This window comes from Passer montanus, unplaced genomic scaffold (assembly GCF_014805655.1).
Source record: "Passer montanus isolate IOZ18808 unplaced genomic scaffold, ASM1480565v1 scaffold89, whole genome shotgun sequence".
Lineage (NCBI taxonomy): Eukaryota > Metazoa > Chordata > Aves > Passeriformes > Passeridae > Passer > Passer montanus.
This window is the reverse complement of record NW_024374256.1, coordinates 2,353,471-2,365,528: the sequence shown is the minus strand read 5'-3', so window position 1 is coordinate 2,365,528 and position 12,058 is coordinate 2,353,471. Positions and strand designations below refer to the sequence as shown.

The 12,058-nt window shown below is 50.0% G+C and overlaps 1 protein-coding gene across 1 annotated transcript in view; it reads right to left on the bottom strand.

Annotated features, from left to right (window-relative positions):
- Window positions 1-957: 957 nt before the first annotated feature.
- CSMD2 (CUB and Sushi multiple domains 2) overlaps window positions 958-12,058 on the bottom strand; it is a 243,818-nt gene continuing 232,717 nt past the window's right edge. The window contains exons 63-72 of the mRNA XM_039733794.1: window positions 11,604-11,677; window positions 10,453-10,564; window positions 9,841-10,020; window positions 8,564-8,629; window positions 7,877-8,038; window positions 6,521-6,633; window positions 5,821-5,908; window positions 4,924-5,062; window positions 4,060-4,234; window positions 958-3,224 (exon numbers count right to left, since the gene is read on the bottom strand). Coding sequence (XP_039589728.1) covers window positions 4,075-4,234; window positions 4,924-5,062; window positions 5,821-5,908; window positions 6,521-6,633; window positions 7,877-8,038; window positions 8,564-8,629; window positions 9,841-10,020; window positions 10,453-10,564; window positions 11,604-11,677 — 1,094 coding nt within the window. The 3' untranslated portion in view covers window positions 958-3,224; window positions 4,060-4,074. The remainder of the gene's footprint in view (window positions 3,225-4,059; window positions 4,235-4,923; window positions 5,063-5,820; window positions 5,909-6,520; window positions 6,634-7,876; window positions 8,039-8,563; window positions 8,630-9,840; window positions 10,021-10,452; window positions 10,565-11,603; window positions 11,678-12,058) is intronic.

Below are 12,058 nucleotides of genomic sequence, written 5' to 3'. Positions count from 1 at the left end.
GATCCATGGAAAACTGGCAGGATCTCTTCTGTGCCCCAAAATCCCAGGCTCAGCCTGCTGGGAATTGTCCCACCAACCATCCCAAAAACCTCAGCGCCCCCTTATTTTGGACAAACTGAGCCAAGGAGGGGACAAATCCAAGGATGAATCCAAGGATGAAGCATCTGGGAGCGGGAGAAGCCAAATCAAAGGCAGGGGAGCATCAAAGACCCCGCCAGGGCCTTTTTCATCCCGAATTTCCCGAGTTAATTCCTGCTAATCACCGGGCAGGCGTTAATTAAAACCTCATTAAGGCAAATTGGGGCTCCTGGAGCAGGAGTGCAGGGGTTGGGAAGCGGGAAGGGTCCCGTTCTCCCTTCCCATGGGATATCCCTGATAAAATCCTGTGGAAAAGCCAAAGCCATTCATCCAAATCCACCCAATTTTCCTGGATTTTCCTTCCTGAAACTGGGATACGCTGGAAAAGTCGGGAATCTCCATCCCTGCATGAATGGTGTGTGCACATCCAGAAAATCCCGGGATAAACCTTCTGGAATTCACACACACCGCCCCAAAAAAACCAACCAAGCAAAAAAAACCCAACAACAACAACAAAAAAAAATAAACCACCCCCAACCCCCCAAACACAAAATGAAGCAAAGGAAAAAAAAAAGCACCAGGGGGCTGTAAGAAAAAGCAATGCAAAAATCGAGATTTTTTATTATTCGGAAGTCCAAAATCGAAAATAGCTTTGAAATTCCGCAGGGAACGCCGGGAACACACGGAAAAGCCTCATATACAGAGACAGATAAATTAACTGGGAATTCTGCAGACAAGCCAGGGGCATGGAGAGATTCCATATGTACATTTTTATGGAAACCATTTATACACTTTATTACATTTACAAAAAAAAAGCTGATTTTTTTTCCACTACTTTTTTTTGTTTTTGTTTTTCCCTACGATAATGAAAAAAAATTACATTTTGTTTTTTTTATTTATTTTTTAGCTGTACAAACTTTTAATTAATAAAAATATATCTCTGTACAAAAGAGGGATTTGAGCTTTTTTGTGTTTTTTATAATTTTTCTCATTTTTTCCCTTTTTTTCTTCTTTTTTTTCCCCTTTTTTTCTTCATTTTTTTCTCTTTTATTTTCATTTTTTTCCCTTTTTTCCATATTTATTTTACCATATGCAAGTCCTCTGGGCACAAGGATGGAGAATGGCATGGAGCAGATCCCAGCCAGCTCGCAAAAAAATGGGATAAACCCTTTTCCCACTTCCTTGGCTCCTTGGGCAACAGCAGGAAAAGGGAATTCATGGATCCAAAGCAGCAAATTCCATTAAAGTCGTGCTCCCTCTTCTCCTTGCTGGGTGGTTTTAAATATTTTGGATTTATTTTGCACTCCTGGACATGGGTTGCTTCTGTTTCTTCCATGGAATGAGAATTCCTCCTGATTTTTCCATGGAATGAACAGGAGCCAAGTGTGGGAAGCCAACGTGCATCACCTGGAGCAGCCAGGGGAGGATTCCCTGGAGTTTGGACAAGAACGTGGAAAGATCCAAGCTCTGCTTCCAGATTTGTTGGAATTCCAGGATTGTTGGAATTTTGGGCCCTGGATTTGGGATGGGGACACTTCAGGGCAAGGGTTTGGGTTGGGCTGTGGAGTTTTTAGGGATAACTGAGCTTGGAAAAGATCAGGGATGAGCAAGGAGAGCCCAGCTGGAGGCAGGGTGGGATCCAAGGGAAGAGGGGAAGGTTCCCTTGGAGTCCTGCTGGGATTGACACCACCCCAATCCATCTGCCCATGGAATTTCACCCTGGGATCCTCCCCAAATCCATGTGGGAACATTCCCCTGGCCCCTGCCCACGCTGGATCGGGGCTCAGGCTCCGGCTCCCACTTCCCAGGGAGAAATCAGGGCACCTTGGTGGGATTTTTGGGAGCAGAAGTGGCATTTTTGGGAGCACAGGTGGCATTTTTTGGCAGGCTGGGAATTCTGCTCCCTGTAGGAGAGGCAGGAGTAACAAAAATAAAATACTGATGTATTTACACCCAGAAAATCAAGGATAAACCAACAAAAATTCCCAAATTATCCCACGGTTTTCAGCAGGCAGAGCTTCAGGGAGGAGAAGATCCATGCTGGAATGGGAGCATGGATGGAAAACCCCATTCCAAAGGGTTCATCCTGATTTTCCTTGGAGCCTCCTGGACTCAGTGACCTGGGAATGGCACTTTTGCCCCCCTGATCCTAAAAAGGATCCAGAGCCTTCCCTGCTCCCACAAAATCCCAGGAAACCTCGGTGCCCCTGGGAAATAAAGGATGCCGCTCAGGATGGGAATTAAAACTCCTCTGGCACTGACCTTTGGAGGATCAGTATGGAAAGGGCAAAGGATTTGGGAAGCTTTTGGGGGAATTAGTGTTGAGCTCTTTTCAGAGAGGATTTTTGTCCCTTTGGATATTCCTGTCCCTTCAGGAATCATCTGGCAGTGAATTCCTGATCAGGAATTTGGGCCCAGCTCAAATCAGGGGGAACATGGGGCAGGAAAAACCCAGCCAGGAATGCCCAAAGGAAAATCAAACACAGGGAAGAGGGGAAAAACCTTGGGAAGCTTTTCCCAAGTTTTGGGAAGGTCCCATTTGGACAACTCTTTCTGGGGTAGAAAATCCAACACAGAAATAACCCAGAAACCCAAATACAGAAACCCCAAATCCTCATCTTGTCCCATCCAGGTGTTTTCTGTAAATCCAGCCAGGAATGCCCAAAGGAAAATCAAACATAGGGAAGAAGGGAAAAGCTTCCCAAAGTTTGGAAAGCTCCCATTTGAAAACCCTTCCTCCGCTCAAGCCCTGGGGTAGAAAATCCAAAAAACAACCCAGAAAAACCCAACCCAGACACACAAATCCTCATCCTGTCCCATCCAGGTGTTTTCCACGAATCCAGCACCTTGTGCACAACCTCTTTGTCGCCCAAGCTCTTCCCAAAGTTTGGGAAGCTCCTTCCAGGAGCAGCTCGGGAAAGCCTTCCCACCACCAGGCCTTCCCGAGGTGTGGGAGCGGGGCTGGAGCAGAACCTTTGGCTTGGAGATCCAGCAGGATGGAGGAGGTGGATCCAGCAGCCCCTGGGGAATTCCAGGGAGGTGCAGCAGCTTCCCCGCAGCCTCGGCAGGGGCGGGAGCAGGAGAGGGAGGGGATGGATGGAGGGTGAGGTGGGACAGTCTCCACACTGGACACCGGCCACGGGAACCTGGGAAAGCAAGGAGCTGCTCAGGACACATGGGAATTCTGGGGGAGTGGCTTTGGTATCCTAAAGTTGGAGTATTCCAGATGGAATACTCCCTGCATTCCACGATCCCACGAGAACCCTTCCAACTCCCCATGTTCCATGACCCCAAACCCTTCCAGCTCCCTGCGCATTCCATGATCCCAAACCCTTCCAACTCCCCACACACTCCATGATCCCAAACGCTTCCAGCTCCCCACACACTCCATGATCCCAAACCCTTCCAATTCCAATCACTCCACAACCCCAAACCCTTCCAACTCCCCATGTTCCATGACCCCAAACCCTTCCAGCTTCCCACACTCCACGATCCCAAACCCTTCCAACTCCAATCACTCCACGATCCCAAACCCTTCCAGTTCCAATCACTCCACAATCCCAAATCCTTCTAACTCACACATGCCATGATCCCAAACCTTTCCAACTCCACAAATTCCATGATCCCATGAGAACCCTTCCAACTCCAATCACTCCACGACCCCAAACTCTTCCAACTCCAGTGACTCCATGACCCCAAACCCTTCCAACTCCAATCACTGCATGATCCCAAACCCTTCCAGCTCCCTGCACATTCCATGATCCTAAACCCTTCCAGCTCCCCACACTCCATGATCCCAAATCCTTCCAACTCCAATCACTCCACGACCCCAAACCCTTCTAACTCCCCACACTCCACGATCCCAAACCCTTCCAGCTCCCTGCACATTCCACGACCCCAAACCCTTCCAGCTCCCCACACCCCACGGTGCCACGGCGCCGCGGGGACGCGGTGGCGGCGGGGGTGGCCTGTCCCACTCACCGTGCGGGGACAGCGCTATACGGCCGTGCACACCGTGCTCACTGTGAACTCGGCCTCGCCAGCCATGATGTCTGAGGGCTGCAGGTTCCTGTCGTACATGGGGTTCTCGAAGGTGCCCCTCACGTTGGTGTTCTCATGGCCGGCGTAGCCGTTGAACGGGACTTTGGGTCTCCTCCTGTGGGATCGGGGACAAAACCCACACTGTGACAGCCCTGAGGGAGGGCACTGACAGGGGAAACCCGTGGGGATGGGGCAGGAAAATCCTGCTGGGGGTTTGCAGCATTGATCAGGAGCAAAACTGGATTTAGACCATGCTCAAAGCCATGGGGTGGGGTGGAATTTGCTTTTTATCCTCCCAAATGTGGCCACAAATTCCATTAATGGCCAGCAAAACCCTCATTGCTCTCCTCTCCCAAATCCTCATCCCACCATACTTTATTTTCCCATCTTCTGAATTAAACCAACTCTAAATGTGGGATTTTAAGCCCAGCTCACTGCTACTGCTCTCAAATCCCTGCATTCCTTTCACCTTTTGGAATTCTTGCTCCAATCTCCCAAACCCTCTTTGTTGGTGTCCCACCTCCTGAATTAAACCAGCTCTAAATGTGGGATTTTAAGCCGAGCTCACTGATACTTCTCTCAACTCCCTGAGTTTCTTTCACCTTCTGGGATTCTTGCCCCAAACCCACCTGTTTTTGTAGAGATAAAGCACAAACCCTACAACAACCTCCCAAACCTTCTGTTTTTGTTCCACCTCCTGAATTAAACCAGCCCTAAAGGGGGGGATTTTAAGCCCAGCTCACTGAGACTTCCCTCAAATCCCTGAATTTCTTTCAGCTTTTGGGATTCTTGCCCCAAACCCACCTGTGTTTGTAGAGATAAAGCACAAACCCTGCAATAATCAGGGCGATGAAAGGCACAAGGATGGCGGCTGCCACGGAGCTGCTGTTGGATGCAAAGTGGTGGCCTATGGATTCGGGGTCATTTTCCATCATGCTGATGTCTGGAACACAGCAGAAAGGAACACATTTCCCACATTTCCAAACCCCTGCTGGGGGAAAAGGGCTTGGCTCAAAGTACAGGTGGCACCAGCAGCAAAATGAGTGAAGTGGTGCTGGAAAAGGGAATTTAAAAATGGATGTGCAAGGATGGAGATCCAGCCTAACTTAGGCCTCATCATTTATTTACAGCTGCAATTAAAGAGAGGTGTAAATTGATTTATTTTGCAAAAAAGGTCCAACTTGGATGCATGAAGTTGGGCTTTAAGGAGACTCTGAAACACAGCAATAACGAGAATCCATAAAGTTGATGAGATTCCAGCAATCCTGAGGGATTAAAGAGCTCAAACCATGCTTTAAGAAGTATTTAGGAGCTTAAATTTTGGGTGGTTTAAGCTCCCAGGAGCCTCTGTGATTTCTGATGGAGACACTTTCTGTGGTGGGAATGGGATTTGGGCTTGGCAGGGATCTGGGAATTTGGAAAAAAAAATCCAGGTGTTGTTTGTGCTTCCAAACTCTCCCTGCCTTTGGACAGCAGCCTGGTTATCCCTCATTTTGCTCCCAAATTATAAATTTTTTCCTTGTGCTGTTTGTTTCGTGCTGTTTGTCTCCCACAAACCTCACACCAAGTTCAGCAGAACTCAGAAATTGTGGAAAATTCAAGCCAGGGATTGGAGAAAGATTCCCTGCCTGGAAAGCCCCAACCAGGCCAAAATGGAGCTCCTGGAATTGAGGGGAAAAGTGCAAATCCAAGGAATTTTACCAAGTCTCTGCAGGCCAAACTGCCCGAAGCCTTTGCCACGCACAAAGCCCTGGTACACAAAGGTGCCACTCGAGGACTCCGACGAGACCTGTGGAGAGTGGAAATCAACGGATTTATCCACTTTTCCCTGGATTTAACACCCAGCTCATCCCAGCCCCTTCCAAGCGCATTAATTTGATGCAATTCCCCAGAAAATCCTGGCATTTTTTAAGGAGTTTCACCGCCCAACAGCTGAAAATTCTCCATTCTTGAAGGAAGGGAAGCTAAAAAAAATCTTAGTGATAAACTGGAAAGGACATTGCTGATTCCAGAGGGAGAGGGAAAAAGTGGCCATGGGTCAGTTGGATCTACATTTTTCCCAAGCTCCTTTGGATGCTTAAAGGGCTTGGGAAACTCCCAGACACAGACAAAGGGTGAGGAGTTGGCTTCAGTAGGAAAAATCAGCTTTTCCAGCAAGATGTTGAGCAGACATAAAACATCCACATAGAACAAATCCCGTTGTTTTCTCCTCCAGCATTATGTGGGAGATGATGGATTCCAAACCCCAGGGCAATAAAACCAACCCCCAGCTGCAGGAGGAGCTGTCACCTGCTGGAGAAGTGCCACATGTCCCCTGCCAGCTCTGGGAATTGTCCCTCAGCTCCAAGGAAGGGAAATCCAGGCTGGGACATCCATGGCAGGGTGGATTTTGTGCACTCACGTGTCCATCCAGAGCCCATTTATCATTCCTGAACTTGTTGGCAAAGATCTCCAGTGGCCCCATGATCTGGTACACCTGGAGCAGCAGGTGCACGTCTTCTTTCTTGTAAATCCCTGGAAAAGAAGGGATTTGGTCAGCTCTGGGTCACTCTGGTTGGAAATAATTGAGTGGGAGGGCAGAGAAACCACGTCAGGATTTGAGTGGACACTGGGATGCACTGGGAAACACAGCCCAGGATACTGAAGATATTTTCCACATGGGAAAGGACTCAACTCAGTATTTAATTAATATTCAGGTTCTGCTGCTGGATCAGGAAGAGCCTGGTGCTCCAGGAGGGCAGGGACATGGAGCACTCATGGAATCAGGAGCTGGAAGGGACCCCCAAGGATCATCAAAGTCCAGCTCACACAATTTCAGGTTTTTTGCCAAAAGCTCCAAGTCCTACCTTGGACACCTCCAGGGATGGGCACTCCAAACCTCCCTGGGCAGTTCCAAGGTCTGACCACCCTTTCCATGGAGAAATGCTCCCTAAAATCCAACCTGGCACAGATTGAGGCTGTTTTATCCTGGGAGCAGAGCCTGACCCACCCTGGCTGGGAGTTTTGGGGAGCCCCCTGAGCCCCCTTTTTTCCAGGTTCCATCAGGAGTTCTCCAGACCCTCTTCCAGCTCCATTCCCTTCTTGGGACACACTCCAGCCCCTCCATTTCTGGTCATGAGTGACCAGAACTGGACACAACCCTAGAGGTGTCCCAGTATCATAGAGAGGAGTTCTCCAGACCCTCTTCCAGCTCCATTCCCTTCTTGGGACACACTCCAGCCCCTCCATTTCTGGTCATGAGTGACCAGAACTGGACACAACCCTAGAGGTGTCCCAGTGTCACAGAGAGGAAGAGAAATTATAAAAGAAAAGCCTCATAAAATCAGGCCTAAATTAATAGCTGCAAGTTCCCATGAGAAAACAATCTTGGCGTGAAAGATTCATTAACACAACAATCTATTCCTAGAGTGGAAAATAACTGCACCACTATAAGTGGTGCAGTTATTCTATAAACAATAAGATCTGTCTCACGAGAATCAGTAGAAAAACTGTGTAAACTAACTAAAACCACAGAAGTTTGACAGATATGCAAAATATCACGTACAAAATACCATGCAGACCGATAAACTAAGTGTAAATAAGTGTCCACCAATAAGATCTGACACAGAACCTTCTGATAATCCCATAAAATATGACCTATACCATCTAGAATGGGCTTTTATCTCCACATCCCAGCAGTGCCAGCACAGGGGACAGTCCCTGCCCTGGCAGTGCCAATGCCAACCCCTCCCAAAGGCCACCTTGTTGTGTCCCTCACCTGACACCTGGAGCTCCACCCCGCTGTGGTCGATCAAGGTGGCGTTGACCTTGCTGGTGGCAGGGTCAAAGCTGGTGACAGAGAGCATGGCTGGCTGCTTCTTCCCCATGTACTCGTAGGAGCCTTTCCACAGGGAATTCCTTGCAAATACATCCGCAGGCACTGGAATTGCAGCAGTGGGAGATGCAAAAAAAAAAACCAAAAAAACCAGAAGCATTTCCATTTTTTCAGGGAAAAAAAAAAAAAACAGAGCAGGATTTGTGTCTTTCTTTGAATTCATAAATTGTTTTAAATATTTAATATTTTAAAATAGTTTGTATTTTAAGTATCTTAAATCCCACCCACTCTGTGCCATCACCACGGGGGACAAAGCCAAAACCAGTGACTTTAATTTGCCTGTTGTGACCAAAAACGCAAGGAAAGTTTCAAAAACAAACCAACACCCGAAATAATTTATTAGGAAAAGTTAACTTCAAACAAGAAAGGTTGAATGTACAAAATCCTGGAAGCGAATGCTGTGGCGAGGGCAGTAGGTGTTGATGTCCAGCTCCTGAAAGGATCCTGTTTGATCTCCAGGGAACAGGCTGGGGCAGGTGGCAGCTTTGAGGGGTTCAGGAGGGTGGGTTTGGGGGGCAGCGGGGATGTGTCCATGATGTGTCCATGGGGATGAGCCCCCCGAGCCCTCACCTGAGGCCTTGGCGAGCGGCGGCTCCCGCGCGGTGCCCACGGGCCTCCCGCTGGGCCGGACGTCGGCTGCGACAGGGGCAAAGCACAGCTGGTCAGGATTTGGGGTCTGGCACTGTCCACCCCACAATTCCTGAGGCTGGAAAAGCCCTCCAAGGTCACAGAGTCCAAGCTGTGCCTGAGGGCCACCTTGTCACCCAGCCCAGAGCAGTGAGTGCCACGTCCAGGCCTTCCTTGGGAACTTCAAACCTCCCTGGGCAGCCCCCGCCAAGGCCTGACCCCCCTTTCTGTGCAGAAATTTTCCCTAAAATCCAACCCCAAACTCCCCTGGCCCAGCCTGAGGCCGTTCCCTCTCCTGTCCCTGTTCCCTGGAGCACAGCCCGACCCCCCTGGCTGTCCCCTCCTGTCAGGAGCTGTGCAGAGCCACAAGGTCCCCCCTGAGCCTCCTTTGCTCCAGGCTGAGCCCCCTCAGCTCCAGCAGGAGTTTTCCAGCTCTGTTCCCTTCCCAGGACACGCTGCAGCCCCTCCATGTCCCAAATGGAGGAGCCCAGAACTGGACACAGCACTCGGGGTGTCCCTCACCAGTGACCAGGACAGGGGACAATCCCTTCCCTGCTCCTGCTGGTCCATCCCTGATCCAGCCAGGTGCCACACCACATGGGCACACCTGGCTCATGTCCAGCTGCTGTCCCTCAGCACCCCCAGGTCCCTCTCTGCCTTTCAGCCTGTCCTGCCCTGCCCTCTGCTCCAGTCCCAAGTGTCCAGAGTGACCCTCTGGCTCTCCAGGAGAGCCACAGGGCTCCATTTCAATGGATCAGAACTTGTTCTTCATCCAAGACTCGTGGCAGGTAAAATGTGGGGGAGATAAACAATTTTTGTCCTGTGCAGGTGCTTCTAGACCCAAAAACTCCCCAGAAGATCCCCAGGTGGCTCTTTAAGGAAAGACTGGAGGTGGCACCTGAGTGTTGGATCACAGGTTGGACTTGATGATCTCAAAAGGCCTTTTCCAACCTAATTCTGGGATTCTGCTGTGGAGATCAACAGTGGAGACCCTCCCACCAAGTGAAAATCAGGCTGGGCCATCCCACAACTTTTAACAGAACAAAATCATGGCTGAAAACACCTCCCCACACCTTCCTTGGAATTCTGACCCCAGAACTGAATCATGGGATTATCTGCAGTTTGAAAACCACCTTTGAAGCACCTCAAGGCTCAGGATCTCCACAAGCTGAGAGCCTGGGGAGGGTCTCAGAGCCCCGCTGGTGCTGCCAGCCCCTCACCCAGGCAGATGGGGGGTTTCCCTGTCCAGCTGCCGTCGGCTTTGCAGGTGCGGTGCTCGGAGCCCCCGGTGAGGTAGAAGCCGCTCTGGCAGGAGTAGATCAAGGTGTAGCCCAGGGAGGGCAGGTCCAGGGCACCCACGTTGGCGTGGGATGGGGTCTCAGGCTGCTTGCAGTGGTGGGCTGGAGAGGACAGGGAGAACAGGTGAGAGAAGGCAGCCAGGTGGGCACAGGGAGGGTGAAAAGTGACACCGTGACAGCAACGGGGGAACCCTCCTGGAAGAGTTTCTACAGCACAGCTCACAGGGATTTTTCCCAGCTGGAGGAATTAATGAGGAGCTTCCCATGCTGGGTTTCTGTTCCCGGCTAAAGCTGAACCAGGCTCCAGCTGATGAGCTGAAAATCAGGATTGGCCACCCCCATTTTTAAGGGAAAAAGACAAAACCAAAGGATGCTGAAGCACCTCTGAGCCCAGAACTGAGTGCCAGGTGTGGGTGCAGACTAAAAACTTTGCAATCCCAAATTCTCCCTAAAATCCAGCACATTTCCTCCAAGGATCCCTCTTCCAGAGCCTGGCTGAGGGCCCCAGCCCCCTGTGGCACTCCCAGGACTCACGGACGCAGTCGGGCTGGACGCCGCTCCAGGTCAGGTTGGGCAGGCAGGTCCTGGTGGTGGAGCCCTGCAGCAGATATCCCTTCTGGCACCTGAAGAACAGGATGCTTCCCACCTGTCCCAACAGGAGACAATCACTCAGCTCCCCAGGGACTGCCAGGCCTTCATTCCATCCCCTTGGCACCACCTCACCCCTCACAGGAGCAGCTCCACTCCCAGGGAAGCTCCCAGCTGAGCAAAAATCCCATTTATGGTGTCTCCAAATTAATTAAACCTGAAATTAATTAATTAAACCCCAAGATGAAGGTAACTAATTAGCAGGAAAATGGAAGGATCCACTCTGGCATCCACTATCCCAGCAGGGAATGGGTGGGAATGGAGCCCCACAGGGAGTCACTGTGGGATTTTTGTCCCCATTCCAATGATTTCCTGCTGGATGAGAGATGGGATTAACAAAAGCACCTGCAGGATTTGGCCTGAAAATTAATGGGAATTAATGTGAATAGCAGCAACTATTAATTAGCACTGTAATTAATTTCAGATACAATTAATGCTGTATTAATGCTGCGCAAACCCACTTGGAGGGCTAAAGGAGCATGTTGGGGTGTCCTGCTCCCAGGAGGAGACAGGAATCCATGGAAGGACACAGGAATCCATAGGATGAGACATGAACTCATAGGATGGGACATAAATCCATGGAAGGACATGTGGATCCATGGGATAACACAAGAATCCATGAGAGGGGACATGAACTCATGGGAGGACACAATAATCCACGGAAAGATGCAAGAATCCATGGAAGAAGGACACATGAATCCATGGCAGAACATGTGAATCCATGGGAGGAGACACTAATCCATGGGAAGACACAAGGATCCATGGGAGGACACATCAATCCACCAGATAACATGTGAATCCATGACAGGAGGCATTAACTCATGGAAGGACACATGAATCCATGGGAGAACACAGTAATCCATGAGAGGAAACGTGAATCCATGGGAGGACACATGAATCCATGGGATAATGCATGAATCCATGGGAGAACATGTGAATCCATGGAATAACATAGGAATTCATGGGAGGACACGTGAATCCAGGCCAAGGACTGAGCAGGGCTGGCTTTGTGCTGCACCCCTCTTCCATGGCCATACCTGGTACCCCTGGGAATTGTTCTGCATCCCAAAAAGAGGCACCCCAGGATCTGCACACGTCGTGAGGCTGGGATCTGTTAAAAACAGGGAAGAGATTTACAGGAGGGCTCAGATCCCTCCAGGCACACGGGTCCTGCTGCACCTCTGGAACACAAGAGGGATTTGGCTCCGAAGGAACACACGGCAACAAGGAAAACACACGGATCTTCTTGTTCCTTAAATCCCTGCCTGCTGCAGCACGAAGCAGCCAGAGGCACTTCATCCCTCAGGAGAAAAACTGGGAACACACACCTTGGATCAGGACAGCTCTTCCCCACATCCACACCCTCTGCTCCCAAGGGCCATCCCAAGCTCCAAGCACCATGGTGATCCTGCCCTCCTCCCTGCCCTCTCCTGAGACATAAACTTCAAGGAATTTAGAGATTTTAGAGGAGCTAGAATTAGAGATAAGCTTT